Source organism: Prionailurus bengalensis, chromosome B1, assembly GCF_016509475.1.
Source record: "Prionailurus bengalensis isolate Pbe53 chromosome B1, Fcat_Pben_1.1_paternal_pri, whole genome shotgun sequence".
Taxonomy (NCBI): Eukaryota; Metazoa; Chordata; class Mammalia; order Carnivora; family Felidae; genus Prionailurus; species Prionailurus bengalensis.
Window position 1 is genome coordinate 97,135,156 of NC_057344.1, and position 26,599 is coordinate 97,161,754.

At 34.3% G+C, this 26,599-nt stretch overlaps 1 protein-coding gene across 3 annotated transcripts in view; it reads left to right on the plus strand.

Moving 5' to 3' along the window:
• The window catches only part of MFSD8 (major facilitator superfamily domain containing 8), a 50,205-nt gene extending 28,122 nt beyond the window's left edge, over positions 1-22,083 (plus strand). The window contains exons 6-12 of one of the 3 annotated variants that reach the window (XM_043568743.1): positions 2,153-2,297; positions 3,028-3,083; positions 7,148-7,256; positions 9,346-9,480; positions 12,576-12,679; positions 12,768-13,015; positions 17,686-22,083. In XM_043568743.1, coding sequence (XP_043424678.1) covers positions 2,153-2,297; positions 3,028-3,083; positions 7,148-7,256; positions 9,346-9,480; positions 12,576-12,679; positions 12,768-13,015; positions 17,686-17,892 — 1,004 coding nt within the window. In that variant the 3' untranslated portion in view covers positions 17,893-22,083. The remainder of the gene's footprint in view (positions 1-2,152; positions 2,298-3,027; positions 3,084-7,147; positions 7,257-9,345; positions 9,481-12,575; positions 12,680-12,767; positions 13,016-17,685) is intronic. The other 2 variants (XM_043568747.1, XM_043568756.1) reach the window with 2 other exon arrangements.
• Positions 22,084-26,599: the final 4,516 nt, after the last annotated feature.

Genomic DNA, 26,599 nt, shown 5'->3' on the forward strand with positions numbered 1-26,599 from the left:
AGTAAATAAACTTAAAAAAAAAATTTTGAAAAGTTGGACACTTAACCAACTGAGCCACCCAGATAGCCCAGAAACAAAATTCTTCTGACCAAAGGATTTGAGGAAAGTTATAGGAGATTCTTTACTCTTGTGCTCTTTGCCCATACCTTTCAGACTTTTCTGAGTTTGAAGAAAATGAGAGAATTTTTGAAAGACTACTGAAAGACTGTTCTTCATAGCCTCCATCCTTTAGCTGAGTGTAAAACAATATTAATAAGATTTAATACTTCCCCAAGACAAGTAAGTTTTTGCTATTAGATAAATTAGTAATTTTTATGCTTAGAAAAACATTGAAGGGACACCTGCGTGGCTCAGTTGGTTAAGCATCCGACTCTTGGTTTCAGCTCATGTCATGATCTCACAGTTTGTGAGTTGCAGAGCCTGCTTGGGATTTTCTCTCTATCCCTCTTTCTCTGCCTCTCTCCCCACCCCTTCTCTCTGTCTCTCTCAAATATAAATTTTTAAAAACCTTAAAAATTTTTAAAGAAGAACAAAAGAAAAACATTGAAAAATCATATAATTGGTCATGCTTTGAGTATTACAGTTATGAATACCATCACTTTGAATCCAGTTCCATTTACTTTATCATTAATATCCTACCCTCACCCCTCTTTCCATTACTTTCTTTAAAAATTTTTTTCATGTTTTTTCTTGAGAGAGAGACAGAGAGACAGAGATAGCACAGACAGGGGAGAGGCAAAGAGAGAGAGACACACAGAATCCAAAGCAGGCTCCAGGCTCTGAGCTGTCAGCACAGAGCCCGACTCGTGGCTTGAACCCATGATCCACAGGATAATGACCTGAGTCGACATCGGATGCCCAACCAACTGAGCCACCCAGGTGCCACTCCATTACTTTCTTTTAGAGAGCCAAGAAAAAAGCTCTACAAAAGAGAATCCAATTTATCTTTCACCAAAAATCTAATATTTCAGTTTAGTATTTGGAGTAAAATATACATACAAATGTAGAATAATTAGATCTACCGCCATATCATAAAATGTATGAGGATATAGTCTGGGTCTTTTCCTTTACCACTCTAACCTCAGTATCTAGCACAGAACCTGGTATACACCTGTTATATGTTCTCAGTAAATAAATAAGAAGTATTTTGGGGATTAAATAATGATAAAATAAAAGAGGTAGAGGCATATAATAGATCTCATAGCATTTTAGAACCAGGAATGGCTTAAGAAATTATTTAGCTTAACCCCCTTTATTTCAGAGCCAAGAAAATGGAGGTTCAGAGACAGTATTAGCTATTTCAAAGGCAGGGAATTAGAAAAAAAAAAGACCAGCACTAAAATTTATATCACCTTGTTCATTGATTTGCCACATTTTCAACCTGAGAATAAAAGAAATAACCAAAAAGAAAGATTATCTCATTTAAATATTTTGTATTATCTCTAGATGAGTAAATGTAGGCCTGAAAAAGATTAGATGGGCTTTCCTGTAATGACCACATTAACAGCACTAGCATTTATTGAATGTCTACTATTGTTAGATGCTGTTCTAAGTGTTTTATGTGTAATGTCTTACTTCATCCTTACCTTAAGGTTGCAAATTATTGGAAGAGCCAGATATAGAATCTAAATCAGGAAAGCAAACCAGTTCTCTTCCAAGCTGATTTTTGCCACAGATCCAAATTTAAAAATATACATGATTTAAATACCATATACACAATGATGATTTGAAATATTAACTTAAAATGTGACATTCTACTCCTTATAATTAAATTGTAATTTTATATGGAAGAAATTGGATGATTTAAATTTTCTGTGGAGATTTTTTTAAATAGGAAGATACTGACAAATTGCTTTAGATATAATTCTTTGTGAATGTATATCAGTGTTTCTGAATCTTTTTCTCATTAATGTCCCATTAAGGAGCTTTTTTAGACATTTTTTTCCTAATTCCACAGATCAATTGTATATCTTTTATGGACTATGTGAAAGAGTAAATATTTTGTTCCCTTGCCTCTATTGAGATGTGTGATGTAGATGTGAGATTCCACAAAGTTGCTTCCAATTTTGTAGTAAATGTCTTTCACATTTTTTAGCCCTTGCCTCCCACATAATAATTTATCTGTATACATTTTATTTTATATTTTATTAAGTTTTTCAGACTTGTTTTGCACTCATTGGAGAAAAGGGTGTGACATGGGATGCCATTAAGCTGCAGATAAATATGTATACAGCACCAGTTTTACTTGGCGCATTCCTGGGAGTTTTAAATATTATTCTGATCCTTACTCTATTAAGGTAAATCAGATAGAAATTATAAAACTACTTGTGTAGATTGTGAAATTAAATAAGCATGATCGTTATTGGAAGATAATTATTCCTATGAAGTCTTTATTTGGTTTTTGATGTCTGTAGTTGTGTTCATGTTTTTTGATCAGCTAATGCATCTAGTACTTGTAACTGAAATAATAGGCAATCTGATAAATGAGACTAGATTATAAAGTCTTTGAAGATTCAAAGTTTGGTCTTGATTTACTAACTGTAGGTTTCTAAGTACAGGAATGGCATGAAAGCACAGTTTTAAGTAGATTAATGATTGATATCAACCTGAAATACAAAAGTTACTTATATCTTTTATTTACTAGAAGAAATTTTATAAAACTACAGAAGTTTTATTACTTTGTATTTCTTTGGAGTGCTTTATTGAAGGCCCCAAAAATGTTTATAACAAATGTTTAAAATCACCGGAAAACTTTAAATATTTATTAAGTAGTTCATGTATGCTTTTGGATGAATATTGGATTGAATATTATGCTTCATTTTATATGATAAGATAATAAGAATTATAACTTGTATCTTTTAAATTTTGTTGGTTATACCTCATTGGTAACAATTTCATTACTTAGCAGTTAGTAAAAGAAACTATATCAGAATGTGAAAAGATAAAGAAGGCTACTAATAAATTAAAGCCATTTATCTATCATAGTAAGTCTTTCATAGATGCAATATTTATGTTTTTCTTTTTAAGAGAACATCGTGTGGATGACTCAGGACGACAGTGTAAAAATGTTAATTTTGAAGAAGGTACTATGACCCTTTTGACTAAATTACTATAACATTATCAAAGTGTTTCCGATTATTCTGTCTGTTTGGTATTTACTTCGATTTGCTTCTGAAAACAGTACAATGGGTGATTGGGGTAGGATCTTCAAAGTTAAAAGTTACCTAAATTAATAATTTTTTTAAAAGGCCTTCCCAGATCAGTTATTTGGTGTTCATGGCTGGCAAGATTAAAAGCATTGCTAAAAATCACTTCATCTTCTTTGCAAAGAGCCAGTATCCTAAAACCCTACAGTTCTTTAGAATGATTTCTGTAACGTTCCTATAAAATGTATCTTTCTGTTTCAAGCATTTCTTTGCTCCCTTAATCATGGAACTAGGTTTCTCTTCTGTATTTTTATTCTTTTGGTACACGCTACAAATGTACATTTTCATCCCTTAGATCTTTCTCTGACTTAGAAGTAAGTAACCAATCTGGTCAGTAGATATGTCTTCCTAAGTAAACCCTTATTTAAGTACTAATTATATTCTCCATGGGGAGTGTCCCCCTCTGTACAAAAGATTGCAACTCAGTTCTTGCCTTTAAGGAGTTTGTTCCTGGGAGTTTTAAATATTAGAAAAGTTGTGGAAAAGACATAGTATCTTCTATAGCCATTTTATTTAATTTTCACAACAAAACTAGTGGAAGGAAAGTTGAAAGTAGGGTAGAGAGCAGACTGGTGAAGAATGTTAGTAACTTTTTGAGAAAAAGGAGAAGTATGACAGTAGTCAGATTTCAGGTGAGACTAGTCCAGATGTGTGAAGGCCTGAACTAGGGCAGCAACTAAGAATGGAAAAGAGACAGATGTGAGTTTTTGAAGAAAAAAAAATTAAGATTCTTGATAGATTGGATAGGAATTATTAAGAAATAGAGGGAGTTGTTGAAGATGTCTGTCAGGGTTTGAGTCTAGATAAGTGAAAGAATGGGAGAGAACAAGAATTTAGGAAAGGACATTCGCTGAACAGAGAAAATGATTTCAGTTTGAATCAAGCTAAATATACTGCTACACTAGAACAGCAAGAAAATGCCAGAGGCATTTGTAATTTTGGCTTTAGAGATCAAAGCTAGAGATACAAATTTCAGAGTAAGCCATTAAAAAACACGACAGCAACAAAGAGAGAGTGAAAGAAAAAAGGAAAGGGAGGGGTACATGCATCAAGTGTGACAAAATATTGTTGAATATAGGGGCTGAATATATATTTCATATTTTTCAAAATAAAAAATGAAAGAAAAGAAGGAATGGTGAGGAAGTGCCCGCAAGGGGTATAAGCCACTTTTTTTTTAAGGTGAAAAATAGGGTACTAACTTAAAAGACCTATCAGGTAAAAGGAATGAGCAAGTTAAGGAGGGTGAGTTTGAGGTGCTGAGAAAAAAACGTAAGAAGCAAAATCTTTCAGAAGTTGGAAGGGGGTAGCAATATCGATTAGGACTTCATGGAGTTTAATGTGCTTCAAAAACACCTGGAAACCTTGTTAAAATGGGTTCTGATTCAGTAGGCCTTGGTGGGGGAGGGGTCTAAGTGGGTTGTCAGATTAAATACAGGATGCCCAGGAGAATTTGAATACTTTTTTAGTATAAATATGTCCCGGCTGGGTAATTTTGGATTTCAGATAAGGAACAAATAATCTTTTAGTATAGATATGCCTCAAATATTTCATGGGACATTCTTATATTTAAATTTCAAATTTTGCATGGAAAATAGTTAAAATTATTGTTTATCACAAATTCAAACTTAACTGAATATCCTGTATTTTTATTTACTAAATCTGGCAAACCCAGTGAGATTCTGAGAACCTACATTTATAGTAAGCTATCATGGGAGCTGATGCTACTGGTCTAAGGACGATAGCAAAGATTTGGAACTATACTGTCTAATATGGTGGCTGCCAGCCACATTTGCCTATTTAAATTTAAATTAAGCTAAATTACATTGAAGAAATTCCTCAGTCACACAGTAACACTGTAAGTGTTTAATTATGGGTCTGTGGCTAGTGGCTGTTTGGAGAGCAAAGAGAAAGAACATTTCCATCATGTCAGAGTTCTATTGCACAACACTGCCCTAAAGCACAGATGAGAGTTTAGAAAGACCAGATCTATTTTCTTTCATAATATTTCTAGGTACTTCAAAATAATTTCTAAAACAGAAATCATTTTTAAATTTCACTAAATATTGGGGCGCCTGGGTGGCTCAGTCAGTTAAGTGTCTGACTTCAGCTCAGGTCATGATCTCACGGTCCGTAAGTTCAGGCCCCGCATTGGGGGCTGACAGCTCAGAGCCTGGATCCTGTTTCAGATTCTGTGTCTCCCTCTTTCTGTCTCCTCCCCCGCTCATGCCCTGTTTCTCTTTTCTCAAAAATAAATAAATGTTAAAAAAAATTTTTTTTAATTTTTCAGTAAATATTTAAATAAAATATTTCTGCTTTTTCCCTACTATTAAAAATGTTACCATTGGATAGGATCATAATTGCTAACTACATAGTTTTTGAATCAATATATTAGTGTAGTCTTTTCCTAAAATTCTTATAATTTTGATACCCAGTCAATCCTCACAATCTAGGATGCAACATTTCTGAGCTTTCCCACTGAAGCCAGCACTGGGTAGAGGCTGCAGGAAACTAACCATATATGATGCAAACTCCAGTCTAACTTGGGGCAATGTTGCTTTTTAATTCAAAGGAGTAAAGACTGGGTTCAAGGTGGTAACAGAGAATCAGGCAGGTCTGTCCCGAGTAATATAAGGTCCACAAGGATCAGGGTCTATCCCGGAAAAGGATCTGGACAAAGGTGACCAGTTTTCTTTGTGCCATTAGAAAGGGAGGTCATAACTCTTTGTTGAGTGTTCAGGGTGCTTAATTGTCCCCAGATATAGCAGACTATTTCCAAGTCTCATTTATTATTGGAGGAGGAACTCCTTGTCAGGAATCCTGAAATATAAAGGGAAACGCTATTATGAGAAAAATTATAGAAACTTACTGTATCTTGGGAAAGTAGCCCCGTACCCCCTGCTGGTGTTACATACACACTTAAAGATAGCATAAAATGAAAACATTATTGAATTACTTGTTTGGTTTACTCTGAATAAGTAGGTAAATTGTAAAATAGCATGACAAATGTATATAAGTAGGTGTATTTCGCTTCACACTTCTCAGTTATATAAGGAATAACTAATATTGAGTATGTAGCTTAATACATAGTTTAAGATAAGTCAATACGCTCACTTCCTCCTAATTTATAAAAGCACCATCAAATCTTGGTGGTAATTTACAAAATATATTTCCTTGCAAAAATATAAATGATAATATAAGGATTTTTTAAAAACTGTGGTAATAACGTATAAGGATATTTACTCATACTAATTTCACATAACATTGAAATTCAAAATACATATCCACTGAAGTGAATCACAGAACTAGCTGATTTAATAAACTATGAAAAAATCCTCATAAATTTAAGATTTAGGTAAAATAGAAAAAAAAAACTTGCAGTAGAAATTTAAAGCAAATATATTTAGAATGAGCTCATTTTATAGAATTTTATTCTATATATTCCTATTTTGGATCAAGAGACAACAAATAGAAAATCTGAGTATTTCCTATAGATAACAGAATTGAAGTATATCTCCTGGGAAGAAAATTCACGTTATTTTTAAAAGCCATTTTGGCGCGCCTTGGTGGCTCAGTCGATTAAGCGTCTGACTTCGGCTCAGGTCATGATCTTCGGTCCATGGGTTCAGCCCTGTGTCTGTTCTGTGCTGACAGCTCAGAGCCTGGACCCTGCTTCAGATTCTGTGTCTCCCTCTCTCTCTGCCCCTCCCCTTCTCGTGCTCTGTCTGTCTCTCTCAAAAATAAATAAAGATTAAAAAAAATTTTTTAAGCTATTTAAAAATTACTTCTATGGTATAAATTGTTACTTTTAAACCACTTAGAAGCCTGAAAGTGATTTTAAATATTTAGTCACAGAATTTGCTACATATAGTTTCTACATTATTTTAGTGTCAAAAGAAAAATTAGATGTTTAAGTAATACAGTTTTTCTCCTGTTTATTATAGCAAGTACAGATGAAGTTCAGTTTCCCCAAGGAAATATTGATCAAGTTGCTGTTTTGGCCACCAATGTTCTGTTTTTTGTGGTTCTATTTATCTTTGCCCTTTTTGAAACGTAAGTTTTATTCTGTCTTCATTTATATCATATTATGTAAATCATCTGTATTTCTTAATGCAATATTAATAGGCTTATCGATATTCTCAGAAACTTTATGGAAGGCATACGTTTTGTCATGATGTAAAAAGTATACATAAATTTTATGCTTTTAACCTGAATATAGTTAATTCTCTGTCTATAATATTACTTTATCTTTCCTCCCTTTCTTGGAATTTTATGATAAATATAGTTATAAAACTTTAGTGCCATGAGTAAATTAACTTTAAGCTATATAACTCTCTATGTATATGGAGTTCAGCCTGGCAGTGTTAACTCTATTTAACATCTGATCCTGATCCTGAAAAAAAAAACTAGTTTGATATATTACAAAATCTCTGCCTTGTGTAAGATTTGTTGAGCTTTAGTTATCATATGGCTTTTTTATTTTTAAAATGCCTTTCCATTATGTTATAAAAATAATATATTCTTGGTGTAAATATGCTAAACACTGCAACTGTATTTCCATATCCATTCCTTTCCCTGGAAGTAACCACTGCTAATACATTATTGTGTAATTTTTCAAATATTTTTTCTATACAACTGTAAGTACTAGTAGTACTTACATGTGTAAGTACTCATATGTGCTATAATGTGTGTGTGTCTATTAAATCAACATAGACTATGTGACATTATCATTTGAAAATTTGGTTTATTCTTTTGTCAATATGTTGTAACATTTTTATGCCAATACATATAGATTTGCTTGATTTTTATTTTTTTTAGTTTATTTTTATTTTTTAAATTTTTGAGATATGTGAAAGTTTCAGTTCATTTGATTTTGGGGGCATTTTTAAAAATTGTGGTAAAATGCACATAACATAAAATACATCATTTTAACTATTTTTAATCATACAATTCAGTGGCATTGAGTGTATTCACAAATGTTGTACAACCATAACCCCTATCCATTTCCAGAATCTTTTCATGATTCCAAACAGAAGCTCTATACCCATTAAACAGTAAGTCCCCATTCCCCCTCACCCAGCTCCTGGGAGCCTTTATTCTACTTTTTCCAATCTAGGTACCTATATAAATGGACTCGTACAACACATTTCCTTTTGTCCTTTGTGCCTCGCTTATTTCACTTAGCATGGTGTTTTTAAATGTTCATTCCTGTTATAGCATGTATCTGAATTTCATACATTTTAATGGCTAAAAAATATTCCATAGTCTATATATACCAATTTCATTTATTCATTCATCTATTGATGGACATTTGGGTTATTTCCACCTGTGGGCTATTGTGAATAATGCTATGATGCTGTGATGAATGTTGGTGTACAAGTATCTGTTTAAGTCTCTGCTTTCAGTTCTTTTGGTTGTACACCCAGAAGTGGATTTGCTGGATGATATAGTAATTCTATGTTTAAGATATTTAGAATTCACCAAATCATTTTCCACATCAGCTGTTCTGATTTTAAAATTTAAAATGGTGGTATTCTTTTGTTTTTAAAGAATGAATATTTTAAATATATTTCAATTCCATTTTGCATCCAGTTAACAGAGGAGATACAAAATAGGAAACGAAGCTTGGCAAGGAAGGAGACAGATAGTCAAATAAAGGAAGAGCAACATTCAGAGGTAGGAAGAGAGATATATACATTCAAAGATAGTGATAAAAGAGACTAAGGAAGAGAAAAAGTCCAACAAGTTTCTAATAACCTAATAATAGTAACATTACTACTATTATATTATTACTTATTTCGATGAAATAAAAAAGAAACCACTTTAAACCAAATTTAACCATGATTAGTTAGTTAGAAGGGTAGGAATTATGGTTGATTTCTTTTCCTGTCTTTTAGACTTTCTGCAATATGGATATGTTACTTATATAATTAAAATGAATATTAGTAAATAAAAATACAATCAAACTTAGTAGTTTGTGCATGTAACAACTAAATGTGTTAAAAAATTTTTATATAGAGAGCTGGTATCTTTGCTAAAAGAGATGCAAATTCTTGAATGTGTCAGTATCATTATTAAAGCTTCTATTTCACTTTTATAATGACTATGATTTAAATAAATAACAATAATTTGTTTTTCTTAGCATCGTTACTCCATTAACAATGGATATGTATGCCTGGACTCGAGAACAAGCTGTATTATATGATGGAATAATACTTGCTGCTCTTGGAGTTGAGGCAATTCTTATTTTCATGGGGGTTAAATTACTTTCCAAGAAGTAAGTTATGTGTCTTTGGTTTTGTTTCACTCAATTTTAAAATACGCTTTTAAAAAAGTCTTTTTTTAAAAAGGGAAACATGGAATGAATCCAACATCTCACATCACCTTCAGAATACCTACAAGCCTTCACATCTTTCCAACCTGATCTCCCATTGAGAAGCTAACAATGTAAACAAATGTTATCTCTCCATTGAAAGCTAATAATATAAACAAATATGTTAGTAAAATAAAATAATAAAGCTTTTCTCTCATTATATATTAGTTTTAGTACTTGAGTGTTTGCGAACAGATTTAAAGTTTATTAAGGGAGCACATATTTCTATACCATATGGTATATTCTTTGGTAAAGCAAGATATTTTACCAAGTGAATTAATTGTCTTCTAATGTATCTTTTGTATATTATGTTTTATTTAAAGTATTTCTAAAAGTGTATTTTATAAAACTTTGTTCTGCTGTATATATATGTATGTGTATATATGTATATGTATATATTTATATATATTATATGTGTGTATATGTATGTTATGCAACAGAAAGGATTTAGTGGTTAAGTCTGGAAAATTGTGCTTAAAATTGCCAAACTTCTTTATCTAAAACTTCCAAATCTTCAGTACTTATATATATTATCATAATGACAAATATATTATGTAGCATAATATAGTTACTGTACAAAGTTGTTTGTAGCTTTGACTAGAGACCATTATTTTAAAGAAGCATTTTGTAAAGCTACAACCGTAAAAAACATGCTTTGGGGGAAGTGTTTGTATAAAATTAAATTCATTCATGTCCAAGATGAGACATTCGTTGATGAATTTAAGCAATCCTAACAATTTAATTATTCTTAAAATATTTTAATGATACTTTAGAATTTTATAACGTTCTAAAATCAATTAACACATCTTGATTCAGTGTGTCAGGTTATGTGCAATGGGGGGGTACTATGAAGATTCCTGTGTGTATAAAGCCAAGAAGCAGGGACAAGATACAGATATAGACATAGACATAGATTTATATTCAAAATTAAATAACAGTAAATGCATTACATCTTGCTATAGAAATAGGTATTCTTACAGATTGTCCAATTCCATACCTTCAGAGAGCTTGTGTTCTATTGGGCGGGAAAACCAATAAACAAAAATATGAAGTCAGGTAATGGTAAATACTGTGAAGAAGAATGGAGCAGAGGAAGAGAATAAAGAGTAGCAAGAGCAGGGTTGGGAGAGAGAGTGGCAGTGTTATTTTGACTGACTGCTCTAGGAAGGCATGTTTGAAGAAGTTACATCCAATCAGAGACCTCAACAAAGTCAGAAGACAGTCATGCAGGGGGTCTGGAACTCTCTTCTTCCAGAAGACTGAGCTTTGTGTGTTTAAGGAAAAAGCAGGAAGGCAAGTTTGGCCAGAGCAGGAAAGAAATGGCAATGGGAAAAGATCAGGTTGGAAAGATGTGAATCCTAGGTATTCTGAAGGTGATGTGAGGTGTTTGGGTTTGTTTATTTTGTTTTAGGAAGTCGTTGGTCTTGTTTGTAAATTTCATTTTTTATTATGGAAAATTTCTAACATATACAAAGGTGTAGATAGCATCATGTACTGAATTTCTAATATCCATTACCCAGCTTCAGTGATTACCAATCCTTGAATAATTGTGATTCATTTATATAGTTCTACCCACTCCACACTCCCTATCCCCTATACCTAGATTATTTTGAAGCCTGTCCCAGATATCATTTCATATCTTCCATAAATATTTCAGTATGTATCTCTAAAAGTTCATGATGACAGCATTATCACATCTAAAAATGTTAACAGTGATTTCTAAGTATCATCAAATATCCAGGCAGTATTCAAGTTTCCTCCACTGGTTTAAATGTTTTTTAAATTTACTTTGTTTTGTTTCATATTGTTTTATTTTGTTTCACAGCTTACTTGACTCAGGCTCTTAAGTTTCTTTTTTTTTTTTTTTTTTAATGTTTCTTTTTATTTTTGAGAGAGAGAGACACAGAGCATGAGCAGGGGAAGGACAGAGAGAGAGGGAGGCACAATCTGAAGCAGGCTTCAGGCTCTGTCAGCACAGAGCCCAACACAGGGCTCAAACCCACAAACCATGAGGTCATGACCTGAGCCAAGTGCTTAACCGACTGAGCCACCCAGGCTCTCCGAGGCTCTTAATTTTCCTAAGTCTCTTTTAATCTATAGGTTTTCAAGAAACCAGGATGTATGCTTTATAGTTTCTCACATTTTAGAGCTCACTGATTGAATTCCTATGGTGGTGGTGGTGTTGTCATTGTTGTTAACATATTCCTGTGTTTCTGTATTTCTGAAAAATTGGTACTTGTATCTAGAACCTTGATGAAATTTGAGTTCAATTTTTTGTCAAGAATATACTTTGTAGGTGGTAATATGTGCTTATATCAGGAGAAATATATTTTGTTTATCTCTTTTTATAATGTTAGTGACCATTGGTCATTTCTAGGTTCATTAATATATTAATAGATAATTGAAAAATGTTGATATTTTAATTCTATCATGTCTTTATATAATTTTTTGGAATACTTTCTATGAAGAGAACCTTCTTATCACCAATTATTTGGTTATCTTGTACAGTTTGTACAGGAAAGACAAGATGATTGTTTCCTTTTATTAACTGAGTTTTAAAATAATGAGTTTATTTAAAACATACTCTAAAAGTAACCAAGAGAATTTTATTTTAATATAATATGAATTCATAGATTATAACATGTGTTTTAATCCATTGTCATTACTATTTGTTCTGTTGTTCGCACTGTTGTGTTTTGGCCAGTGTCTTCAAATTGGCTCAGAGTACCTTTATCTAAGTACCAAGAGTACCTAGTAGCCACTCATAGCTTCTGTGTTCTTTGGTATGAAAAAACTATCCAGGCTCATCTTATACGTTTTCTGTCCAAGATCTAAAATCAACTGGTTCCTTTTAGTGGAAAATTATATTTAGCATTCATATTAGTTGGTATATGACTAAAAGCATCAAGATATTATAGCGTAATTTATAAAATATAAAAGTAATGAAACTATGTAATAATGTTTTGTTTTTAAATTACAGAGTTTCTGTTCTTTAACAGGATTGGTGAGCGTGCTATTCTACTGGGAGGACTCATCGTTGTATGGGTTGGCTTCTTTATCTTGTTACCTTGGGGAAATCAGTTTCCCAAAATACAGTGGGAAGGTATAGCTATACTTATTTCTATAATGTTAGCCCCTGTTATTCATTTAAAATTAGTAAGTAATACACTGTACTAATTTTGTTTTTACAGAGTTACATAATAATTCAATCCCTAATACCACATTTGGGGAAATTATTATTACTCTTTGGAAGTCTCCAAGAGAAGATCGCAACGAAGGACCCACTGGTTGCCCAATTGAACAAGCCTGGTGCTTCTACACTCCCATGATCCATCTGGCTCAGTTCCTCACAGCAGCTATGCTAATTGGAGTAGGCTATCCATCCTGCAATGTTACGTCCTATACGTTGTATTCAAAAATTCTGGGACCAAAACCTCAGGTGAGCAAGTTATCCTGATACTGCAATCACATGAAATATACTTGTAGGTACATTTTTTGCTACCATTCTGTGTTTTTACACAAGCTGAGTTGGTGGGTTTTTGTCATATTCAGCACCTTAAATTAAAAAAAAAAAAAAAACTTTTATAAAGTACTTCTAGGACTTAGTATGTTGAAATTTAACAACGAGTACTCTAAGAGCTCAAAAATGTTTTGAATTCAAGATTGTGAGCTCAAAATCATTTTCAGAAGAAAAAATATCTGAAGCATAAATTTCTGAAACTCATCCTTAAACTAGGCAAAAGTTAGAAAACCAAAATTGATAGACAAATGTGGATCTAGGCTTAATTTCATCCGGTCCTAGAGACAATTACTAACAGATGAAAACACAGCAGTCTTAAACATGTATAGCAGCTGTGTATAATTTAAAATTCATTTTTATTATAAGAATTTTCATATTCATTATATAAAAATTAGAAAAAATATAAAGTCCAAATGGATAAAACTATCAGAGACAATTAATTTTGGTGAAATTATACTTCCAGTCTTTTATCTATGTCTGTGGCTGTTTAACACAAAAACAGGATTATATCATTGTTACTATTTTATAGTCTGCTTTTAAAAAAATATAACAATATATTGTAAATATTCTCCCATGACATTTAATTTTATTTTTTTAATTTTTTTAAATTTTTTATTTTTAAATACATGGAATACATTTATTCCATGGAATACATTGTATTCCATTTTATTTATGTACCATCATTTATTCATTTTCCAAATATGGTACATTTAGGTTATTTTCGGGGTTTACTTGTAACCCTTCTTTTTAGTAGAAGTTATTTAAATGGTCACAAAATGAAAATGCTACTTTCCTCTTTAAAAATTACACTGATGGAGTGCCTGGGTGACTCAGTCAGTTATGCGTCTGACTTCGTCTCAGGTCATAATCTCAAAGCTTGTGAGTTTGAGCCCTACATCCGGCTCTGTGCTTGACAGTTTGCAGTATGGAGCCTGCTTTGGATTCTGTGTCTTTCTCACTCTCTGACCCTCCCCCACTCATGATCTATCTGTCTCTCCTTCAAAAATAAACAAACATTAAAAAAATTTTTTTAAACAATAAAATAAAATAAAAATTGCACTGATAATGTTACATTTTCAGGGCAGAAATTAGTATTTCTATTGAAATAAGACAAAGAGAAAAGAAAATTTTTAATACTGTGTTTTTAAGGTATATAGTAGGAAGACATTTGGTACTTTCTGAGTCTTTTAATCCTTAAAATTGTACTTTCAAAACCAAGAATAAAAGCACATAACAAAAGCAATGTATGATAGTTGTAAAAAATTCAAATAGTTTGAAATGTGTATAGCAGAAAATGAAGACTCCCCTTAGCCTCAACACACTACAGTCAACCCCTGTTCACTTCATTTGTATGCCTCAAGACATCTTTCTATACCTATTCAAGCATATGCAGACCCATGCCTTTTTTTTTTAATTGGAAGATATTTATTAGTATGTAGTATTTAGTTATTTATAAATGAGTGTTAAGTATCAATGATACAATTAGTGAGCTAAAATTATGAAAATGTTTTTTGTATATTACAAGTATTTATTATTTTTTCTTCTAAGTTTTTATTTAAATTCAAGTTAGTTAACATATAGTGTAGTATTGGTTTCAGGAGTAGAATTTAGTGATTCATCACTTACATATAATACTCAGGCTCATCACAAGTGCCCTCCTTAATGCCCATTACACCCATTTAGCCCATTCCCACCCACCCACCTCCCCTCCAGCAACCCTCAGTTTGTTCTCTACAGTTAAAGAGTCTCTTATGGTTTACCTGCCTCTCTGTTTTTATCTTATTTTATTTTCCCTTCCCCAATATTCATCTTTTTTGTTTTGTTTTTGTAAGTTCATTTATTTATTTTAGAGAGAGCAGGGGAGGAGCAAGAGAGAGGAAGAGAGAAAATCCCAAGCAGACTTTGTGCTGTCAGCACGGAGCACAATGTGGAGTTCGATCTCATGAACTGTGAGATCATGACCTGAGGCAAAATCAACAGTTGGATGCTTAATCGACTAAGCCAATCAGGCGCTCCTCATCTGTCTTGTTTCTTAAATTCCACATATGAGTGAAATCATAAGTATTTGTCTTTCTCTGACTTATTTCACGTCACACAATACACTCTAGTTCCATCCATATTGTGGCAAATGGCAAGATTTCATTCTTTTTGATGGCTGAGTACTATTCCATTGTATATATATGCCACATCTTCGTTATCCATTCATGAATCACAGATATTTGGGGTCTTTCCATAATTTGGCTATTGTTGATAGTGCTGCTATAAACACTGAGGTGCACCTGCCCCTTCAAATCAACATTTTTGTACCCTTTTGATGAATACCTAGTAGCACAATTGCTGGGTTGTAGGGTGTTCTATTTTTAACTTTTTGAGGAACCTTCATACTGTTCTCCAAAGTGGTTGCACCAGTTTGCATTCCCACCAACAGTGTGAGAGGGTTCCCCTTTCTCCACATCCTCGCCAGCATCTGTTGTTGCCCGAGTTGTTAATTTTAGCCATTCTGACAGGTGTGAGGTGGTATCTCATTATGGTTTTGATTTGTATTTCTGTGATGATGAGTGACATTGAGCATCTTTTCATGTATCTATTAGCCATTTGTACATCATCTTTGGAGAAATGCCTGTTCATGTCTTCTGCTGTTTTTTTCGCTGGGTTATTTGGTTTTTGGGTGTTGAGTTTGATAAGTTCTTTATTGATTTGGGATACTAGCCCTTTATACAATATGTCATTTGCAAATATCTTCTCCCATTCCATTGGTTGCCTTTTAGTTTAGCTGATTGTTTCCTTTGCTATGCAGAAATTTTTTCTCTTGATGAAGTGCCAGATAGTTCATTTTTGCTTTTGCTTCCCTTGCCTCTGGATATGTGTCTAGTAAGAAGTTGCTATGGCCAATGTCAAAGAGATTGCTGCTGTGTTCTCCTCTAGGATTTTGGTGGTTTCCTGTCTCACATTTAGGGTCTTTCATCCATTTTGAATTTATTTTCATGTATGGTTTAAGAATGTGGTCCAATTTCATTTGTCTGCATGTCACTATCCAGTTTTCTCAACACCATTTATTGAAGAGACTGTCTTCTTTTGCATTGGATATTCTTTCCTGCTCTGTCAAAGATTAGTTGACCATATAGTGGTGGGTCCATTTCTGGATTCTGGATTCTGTTCCATTGATCTATGTGTCTGTTTTTGTGCTAGTACCATATTATCTTGATGATTACAGCTTTGTAATACATACATGAAGACTAGAATTGTGATGCCTCCCACTTTGCTTTTCTTTTTCATCATTATTTTGGCTATTTGGGAGTATTTTCTGATTCCATACAAATTTTAGGATGCACTCATGCCTTAAAAAAATTTTTTTTAACTTTATTTTTTTTGAGAGAGAGAGAGACAGAGAGCAAGCTGGGGAGGGGCAGAGAGAAAGGGAGACAGAGAATCCTAAGCAGGCTCTGTGCTGTTAACTCGAAGCCCCACTTGGGGCTCGCGTGAAATCATGACCTGAGCCGAAATCAAGAGTCAGATGCTTAACCAACTGAGCCACCCAGACGCCCCTAGAACGCACTCATGCCTTTAAAAAAAAAAAAAAAAAAAAAAGAATTGTCTGACTTCGGCTCAGGTCATGATCTCACGGTTCGTGGGCTTGAGCCCTGCATTGGGCTCTGTGCTGACAGCTCAGAGCCTGGACCCTGCTTTGGATTCTGTGTCTCCCTCTCACTCTGCTCCTCCCCCCTCATGCTCTGTCTCTCTCTCTCTCAAAAATAAATAAACATTAAAAAAATAAAACAATATATTCTATCTCATGTACGTAATATTTTTTCGCATCTTGTAGTGTTTTACTTAACAGCCATAGTCTTCTTTCCTTGTTAGTGCATATAGATGTTCTCATTATAATATCTTACTCTATATAGGACCTTATTCTTTTAAGCAACTGATTAGCATTCTATTCATTAAATACACTGTAATATATTTACTTAATCCACCATTGATTGACGGTTAGGCTGTTTTCAATTTGGAGATATTAAAAGTGTTACTGCACTGTACATTCTTGGGTAGATTGTATTGGTTATAGTTTGGAGTATAGTAGTTGGAAGAGTGACATTATGGTATAGTGGAAAGTGGTATAGTGGATTCAGCCAAACAAACCTTCAAAATATTTTGGACAATTACTTGAATTTTCTAAGCTTCAGCTTTCACATTTGTTAAATGAGGGTAATAACAGTTGCAGAAATTTGTGTATATTGGAAACAATATATGTAAAGTACCCAGCACAGTGTTGGGAGTATACTAAGTACAAAATAAGTGTTAGCCATAAAGGGTAGATTTAAAAAATTTTATTGTTTCCATGGCTTCAGTAGACATTGGACATTGTTTGTATGTTTATACTACTTTTATTTTTCCTAAACTGACTAATCAAGTAAGTATACTGTTCATTATTTGCTGTATTTATAGAGAGACATTTTATATTTAATTTAAAAATAAAAGATGGAGAAAGTGATTTTTGTGAGTTTGTCATAGTTTGGTAATAGTACTTTCATCCTTATTTTTAAAATGACTAAACCTAAATATCAGTCTGCTTCTCTCTCTCTCCACCACAGGGTGTGTACATGGGCTGGTTAACAGCTTCTGGAAGTGCAGCACGGATTCTTGGACCTGTGTTCATCAGCCAAGTGTACACTTCCTGGGGTCCACGATGGGCATTCAGCCTTGTGTGTGGAATAGTGGTGCTTACCATCATGCTCCTGGGTGTGGTTTACAGAAGACTTGTTCCTTTTTCTGTAAGGCATGGAAGGATTCAAGAATAACCTAACTAACTCTATGATGGAAAGTACTTATATGGGGTTTCTTCTTCCAGGGCTCTGTAAGACAGTTGCTATGAGTCAATTTCCAAAAGTCAGGCTGCAAATATTATGTATTTTGAATAACAAGAACATATATTGATTAATATAGGGAATTCTACATGTAAATACGAACAGTAATATAATATAAAAACACTCTGGTTCACAATTTCTGTATTTCAAAAAGTATTCTTCATATAACACCTCTTTAGCGGTTACATGAACTCATGAGTGGACAGTGGTTTATAAATATGAAGTTGTGCTCTTAATTCAAACTGCAGAGGTGTCATTAAAATAATGAGAAAGTATTTATGCAGGGAAGCCATAAGGAGAGTTCTTTATGAATTACCAATAACAAAAAAAATGAAATTATAGAAATTATCTACCTAAATAGAGGTACCTATGTTTGAAGATACCTACTTTTTATTTATTTAAAAAATGCAGCTTCTATTATCGAATTTCCTTATGAAATAAAAATCATGACTCTTAACTTTTCCATTTACCATGCCTACCATCCTACCTTACCTTCTATAAGGCATTATTTTTAATTCTATACCTTCTGTCCTATTTTAGTTCCCTAATAGGAGAAAGTACAAATAATTCTAATATTTGAGCAGTAAAGAAGATTAAGAGATCAAGATGGATTTCACTACCTTTGGTAGGACTAATTATTTTTTTCTTTCAAGTACTAATAAATAATTCACTTTAGAAACATAAGCCAGGTATGTTACTGTATACATATACTGAATAGCAAACTGTTTATTAAAATTACTGACATTTTTCAACTCCCTTAAATTCTAGAGAAAAACTATTACTTTAATTATTTAATTAAATTATTTAATTTATTTACTTTTCCCATTTCTCAGTAGTGACAGGGAAGACACAGCAGTTTCCAAACAATGTCTATGTAGCTATTCAGAACTGCAGAATTTTAAATTTGGATGGGCCATGACAGCCCCAATCTAATTAGGCTAATAAATAATTTAGGTAAAATTGCTTTAATCTAACAGTTTACTGAGTTTACTTGAAGTGGGCTAAATCATACTCTCTATGTGTACATTTCTACCTCTACATAAATTGAATGCTCATAAATGGAACTACTATAGAATTATGTATGTGGATAATCAATATTACCAAAAAATGCTAAAATATTTCTAAATATTTTTCCAAATGTTTCCTACTGTAAGTTCTATTTTCAAATCTGAAAGCAAACAAGTAAACACTATAATCTGCACTTTATACTATGTTTGGTGTAAACTTGTGGGGTTTTTTTTCCCTTTTACTTTCTCTCTTTCTTTTCTTTTTTTTTTTTTTTTTTTTTTTTTTGGCTTGAAAAACAGAAATTTATTTCTCACAGTTCTGGAGGCTAGAAGTCTAAGACCAAGATTGTCAGCAGGGTTAGTTAGTTTGTTCTGAGGTCATTCCTTGACTTGTAAATGGATATCTTCTCTCTGGATCTTTTGTTTGTTTGTTTGTTTTTACAGCTTTATTGAGATATAATTGACATATAACATTGTGTAAGTTTAAAGTGTACAATGTGATGATTTGATAAACTTATATATAGCAAAATGATTACCACCATAGCACTAGCCAACACCTCCATCCTATCACATAATTATCATTTCTTTTTTTTTGTGGTGAGAACATTTAAGATCTCTCTTTGCGACTTTTAAGTATATAATACAGTATTATTAATTGTGATCACCATGCTGTATAACAGATCCCCAGAATTTAGTCATCTTATCACAGGAAGTTTGTTCTCTGACCAGCATCCCATTTCCTCCACCCCTTAGCCCCTGTCAACCACCATCCCACTCTCTGCTTCTAACAGTTAAGTTCTTTTAGATTTCACATACAAGTAATATCAGATAGTATTGTCCCTCTCTGTCTGACTTCTTTCACTTAGCATAATGCCTTCAAGGTCCACCCATGTTTTCACAAATGGCAGGATCTCCTTATTTCTCATGGCTGAATAATATTCCAACACATACACACATCTTTATTCATCCACTGATAGACATCTGTGTTGTTTCCATATCATGGCATTTGTGAATAATGCTGCAATGAACATGGGAGTGCACATATCTCTTTAAAATTCTGCCTTCATCTCCTTTGGATATATACCCATAAGAGGGATTGCCACATCTTTTGGTAGTTCTTATTTTTTGAGGAACCTCCATTCTGTTTTCCACAGTGACTGCACCAGTTTACATTCCCACAAACAGGACACAAGGGTTCCCTTTTCTCCACATTCTCACTTGTTATTTCTTGTCTTCTTTGATAATAGTTATTTTAACTAGTGTGAGGTGATGACATCTTATTGTGGTTTTCATTTGCATTTCCCTGTGGATTAGTGATGTGGAGCATCCTTTTATGAACCTGCTTTCTTATACCATATGTATGCCCTTTGGAAAAATATCCATTCAGATCTTAAAAAAAATTTTTTTTTTTTTTAAGTAAGCTCTACCCCCAATGTAGGGCTTGAACTGAGATCAAGAATTACATGCTCTACTGACTGAGCCAGCTAGGTGCCCCTCCTCTGCGCATTTTTAAATCAGACTGGCTTTTTTTGCTATTGAAGCTAGCTGTACTTTTTTTTTTTTTTAATGACCCTATTTTTATTTAGGAATTCATGTTAATTTTTTTATTAAATGTTTATTTATTTTTGAGAGATAGAGACAGAGCACAAGCAAGGGAGGGGCAGAGAGAGAGAGAGAGACACAGAATTGGAAGCAGGCTCCAAGCTGTCAGCACAGAGCCCAATGCAGGGCTTGAACCCACAAACCATGAGATCATGACCTGAGCTGAAGTCAGACACTTAACCGACTGAGCCACCCAGGCGCCCTGAAATTTGCTGTACTCTTAAATCCAACTTCTTCAGCCCTAATAGAAAGCTTAATCTGACAGAAATCATCCCATGGATAAATTTTAGAGATTGTTTTTACTCTTTTCCACCCCCCATAGTGAGACTCTGCTTCAGTTAGACTTATCAGAGCCATAGCCAGGTTTCTGGCTATTTGGTCAAGTTCTGGGATCTCTTTTCCCTGATGTTCTGCAGCTCTTTCCTCAGTCTTACATTTTTTGGGCTCTAATCTTAAAAGAGTAAACTCCACCCTTGGTTTAGATAGTAATAGCAACAATGGTAATGATGAAAATAATAGCAAACATTTATAGAGTTCTTTTCATATTGCACGTAATGTATAATGTACATTTTCATAGCAGTCTTATAAAGCAAAGGTGCTGTTATGACACCATTTTACAGATAAAGGAACAGAGGCACAGAGAAAAGATTTGTCTCAGTAACAGTCTGTCTTTAGAGTCCACACACTGAACCACTAAATTTTTTATTGTATAGGAAATAACCCAGAAAATTTTAAGAGCAGTTAATTGCTTATTTTAGAGTAAATCAAGTTATGCATACCAATGACTCCTATTAGCAGAAATATTTGAGAAACATAATTGAAGCCCAATGACTGGGGCTGTTATCCTACAACAATAAACTGTTTCTATGCAAGAAAGTATGACAGAGAAGTTTCCCAATTTCCAAAGACTTATAATATTGAATAAGATTCATATAAACTATAACCTTGCAACAACAACTAACACCTTTCCTTTATTAAGAATGCTTTCTTTTCTGGGGGATTATACCAGCACACATCTTGGCACAAAAGAAGATAAGGAAGTGACATGGGGTGGAGGAGAGAGCAGGGAGGTAAAGTTTGAGGAAAAAATCACTAACTGAGTTCTTGAGTGGGACAAGTGGAGTATAAACTGCAAAGGATGATAGGAGACCTTAAGTTATGAAAAACTGAAAAATAGTATGCATTTCAGAAAAGATACGTTTTTGAAAACCTAAACTTAATAAGAAAATGATTTGTATATTTGAAGGGATTTATAGCTTCACAAAGCATCTCCATGTTACCTTGCTAAACTTGCCTACACTTAAACTCCTCCAGTTATCTTGCATAAAGTGAAATAAATCCGTATGTAATTTTTGTTTTGGGGAGGATAAACTACTTATCTGCATCTGCTTAAGAGTAATTTATTGTGAGAGGATATTTTAGGTGCCATTTTTGACTACTGCAAACTTTTTTGTAATTTAATGTATTTTAACATTGTGAATGTACATTTTTAATAAACAATTATTATGTATATGTACCTTAAGCCTTAAAATTATTTATTCATACTTTCAATATATATTCAAAGGGTACCTACTATGTACAAATCACCGTGTCATTGTTGGGAATAAAGCAATGAACAAAGTATACAGAGTCGCTCCCCTCATGGAATGTCCATATTGGCAGGAACATTAGAAATTAATTAGTGAAGTGATTACACAAATGATTATGCTTAAGGGAAGGACGATGAGAGAGAAGCATAGCCAGCTGTGAGGATGACTAACAGGGGATCTGACCTGAACAGGAAAGTCAGGGACTGTTTTGCTAAAGATGTAATGACTAACTAAGGCTGGTGGAGAGAATGATTTGGACTGGTGAAGAGTGGGACAAGTGCATTTCAGGCTGAAGGTGCTAAGATCTTGGGGCTTTCATGGAACTACAAGTAGGTCTAAGGTGGCTAGGAAAGGACTGAGAAAAAGAGTCCTATTAGTTGAGGGTATAGAGGGACAATGCAAAGCCGTGTAGACATCAGGTAGTAGGGTGTCCTCCAGTGGTAAGTAAGAGGTATTTTAACTTTAGGCATGGTTTGAGTTAGGAGTCCAAAGAATGTCATTAGGACTGTGTCTTTTTCTTTTAGTTCTACATGCGTCTGCTTGACTTTACTTTCAGGTTCTCTCCATTTTGTGGCAAGATGGCCACTGGCAGCCCCAAGCTTGCAACATCTTTGTAACTCACAATTCCAGAGAAAAATGGTTTGGGCAGAAGTATCAGAAAAGGCTCTAAGTAGCCAACTTTAGCTTACATACCCATCCCTGAACTTACCAGATGGGCAGAGTGGAATCCTCTACTAGCCCAGGCCTGGATCATGCATGTATCCATTCTGGGGATGCAATTATCTGTATGGATGAGGAAGGAGGGGAAGAGCCCTGTCAGGCTCATCTTGATTACGTAGACTAAATAGACTTAGACCTGGATGGAGAAGAGGAGGTTCACCAAAGAAAGGTATGTTGAGCTGACATATATATGTTTATTCATTATACCTACACCTCCCAACTGTTTTCACATCATTGCAATCACAGAAAATATTGTATGCACCACTGTGAAAAATAGATCAAGTTGCTTACACCCAGTTTCTTCAGATAACACAGGCCCTACAATCAACTCAGAGCTCTGAAGAGATCAATTTTCCACTTATGAATATAACCCATCTGTGATATACCAATGTTAGGAAGCATGGTACTATACCATGATAGGTATTTTGGGCTTTTAAGAGAAATGGGAAGGCAATTGGGTTAACATGGTCTCTAAAAAGAAACTCGTGCTCCTCATAGAAATGGTTGATTCCAGGTGTGGGACAAAATGAGCCTAAGACATCTTATGCCAGAAAGCAAGAGGGTTATCAAAACTATGTTAGTCTTGCCAAAAGGACACAGGAGTCAAAGAGACTACTACTGGCCCAAAATGGGACAATTAAAGAATTGAATAATATCTGCAGTTGATTTTAAACACAACAAATATGTGAAAATCTATGAGTTCAAAATGATATTAAAAATAAGAAACCCATTGGTCACCTTTGGAGGTTGCCTTAGCAGCTTTATTCTGAAAACCAGAAAATAAAAACTCAAGCATCTATTCTACCTTTCCTGTATCTAAACTTCAGGGTAATCAAATATTGATGAGGGAAAGTAATTTTCCCTTTTTTTTTTAATGTTTATTTATTTTGAGAGAGAGAGCACAGGCAGGGGAGAGGAACAGAGAGGATAGAGAGAATCCCAAGCAGGCTCCACGCTCAGCGTCGAGCTGATGCTGAGCTCATAAGCGTGAGCTGTGAGATCATGACCTGAGCCAAAATCAAGTGTTGGATGCTTAACTGACTGAGCCACCTAGGTGCCTGGAAAGTTATTTTGTGTAGAAGAATCCAAGCCAGTAAAAACGAAGTGAATAATAGAAAAATCTCCACTTGGCAACCTCTAATGAAATAATAGATATGGGCAACAATCATCAAGAAGCCTAAAACAACTAGGTGAAAGAGTAACCAGGAATTTTCTAAAGGATGAATGAGGCTGACAACACATGCACCCACTGATCAATCTATTTTTTTTTTAATGTTTATTTTTGAGAGGCAGAAAGAAAGGGGGGTAGAGGATCCGAAGCAGGCTTGGTGCTGACAGCAGACAGCTGGATGTGGGGCTCGAACTCATAAACTGCAAGATAATGACATAAGCTGAAGTCCAACACTTAATTGAGCCACTCAGGCCCCCCTGATCATTCTTAACATCACTGAAAGTGGGTAAGCGTTACGTGTCTCATAACTTCATGCAGCAGGAAGTACACAACACCACTTGTAAAAGTGTCCCTGCCAAAAAATTAAACCAGAACCTAATCAAGCCGATAAACTACTAGTTTACAGGAAATACAGAGGGAAACATGTTAAATGCCATCTCTAGGTAGTAATCACCTAAACCCAGAAGGCTATATATTCTATAGACAAATGATCCAGTTACAAAAGAAAGAAAATGAAAGAAAAAGAGAAAGAAACAAAGAGAAAAAAAGAAAAAAAAAGAGAGAAAGAAAAGAAATTAGGGAGATCAGAAGTCAGAGATGAAAAAGAAGCTTAAGAGATCTTTTTTGGATCTTGTTTCAAATAAACCAAATGTAAAAGGATACTTTTATGGCAATTGGAGAAATTTGAAACTAGACTCAATATTAGATGATATTAAGGAATTATTGCTAATTCTGAGATGTATGGTAGTGTTATTGTTATGCCTTTAAAAGGTTATTATCTGTTAAAGATAGATATTGAAGAATTTACTAGAAATTACATGTGTCTGGGATCTGCTTCAAAATACTCCAATAGGGAAAGGGCGTCAGGATGGATGAAACAAGACTGGCAAAATATTTGTTGAAGTTGGGTGGGAGATACATGGAGGTTACTTATGTACTTACATGTGTACTTTTGCATTTTTAAATGTCCACATTTAATTTAAAGTTAGTAATAATCAGCTTTGTATTTTAGAATTATCTAGCTGCAATGTGAAATATGCACTAGAGTAGGGTGTAGAGGACATCATGTTTGTGGCTACTCTTCATTTCCTGGTAACTCTTCCACATTTGGAGAATTCCTCACACTGAGCCTCTCAGAAGCCAAAACTCTATCTCATCTACCCTTGCATCTAAGACACAAGTATGTGTTTCTGGTTCATGTGAGATTTCATAAGGAATGGAGCAAAAAGAGCAAGTGGGCACCATGAGCAAAATTGATTTTGGTGAAGGGGCATGATCAGTGGTTAAATTTTGGAGAAAGCACTGTCAAAACATCTGGAACCTAGTCCCCAGCTTCATCAGCATGGCTGTAGGATCTGTGCTAAGCAGGGGTGGCAGGGTGTTTTCTGAGGCAGCTCCTGCATTCAGTGATTCAGGCATTGGTCCTCACTGCAAAGCTTGAATCTCTGAACCTCTGTCCCTTGTAGAGGTTCTATGTACTAATACCCTTTAATAAATATATTCTCTGCTTAAACTAACTAGAGTGAATTCTGATGTTTGCAACTAAAAATGCTGACTGAGGGGTACCCAGGTGGCTCAGTGGATTGAATGCCAGACTTTTGCTCATGTCATGATCTTGCAGTTCGTGGGCTCAAGCCCTGCATCAGGCTCTGTGCTGACAGCTCAGAGCCTGGAGCCTGCTTCAGATTCTGTCTCCCCCTCTCTCTCTGCCTCCCCCCACCCCCGCCCCGCCGTTCACATTCTGTCTCCCTCTCTCTCTCTCTCTCTCTCAAAAATAATTAAACATTAAAAAAAAAAACCCACTGAAATAGGAGGCAGGAGTAGATGTTTGTAGACAAGCGGGTTACTACGGTAGTTCAGATGAGTAATGCTGGTGACATGGACCGGGGAATTGGCAGTGGAACTGGGGGTTGAAAGCAAAGCATGTAAAATATATTTTAGAAGTAGAGTTGACAGGATTATTTGTTTACATTAAGGTAAAAGAAGATGTTAAGAATGACTTCCAGGATTCTGACACGAACAGCTGGAAATACAAGTACTATGTACTAAAATAAATACTGAGGAGGAGCAAGAAAATAGTACAGTTGAATTAAATGATATTCTTACAGACAACAAAGGCATGCCACATGGATATGCCCATAAAACAGACTAAAATGAGCAGAAAGAAATTATGAAATAATGGAAACTAAAAAATGACATAAATCATAATCAGGAATGAGATAATTCTTCAATGAAATTGAGAAATAAGAGAATAGGAAGATATGAAAATATTGCTGGCAAAGCTCAGGAAAGAATAAGAAATTTAAAAAATAATCTTGGGGCACCTGGGTGGCTCAGTCAGTTAAGCGTCCAACTTTTGGCTCAGATCGTGATCTCATGGTCTGCTTGTCAGCACAGAGCCTGCTTCAGATCCTTTGTCCCCCTCTCTATCTGCCCCTGCCCCACTCTCTCTCTCCCTCTCTCTCTCTATCAAAAATAAATAAAACATTTTTAAAAATGAATAAAAATAAAAATAATCTGAACCTGAAGACCAAATTAGAAGGAACACAGAA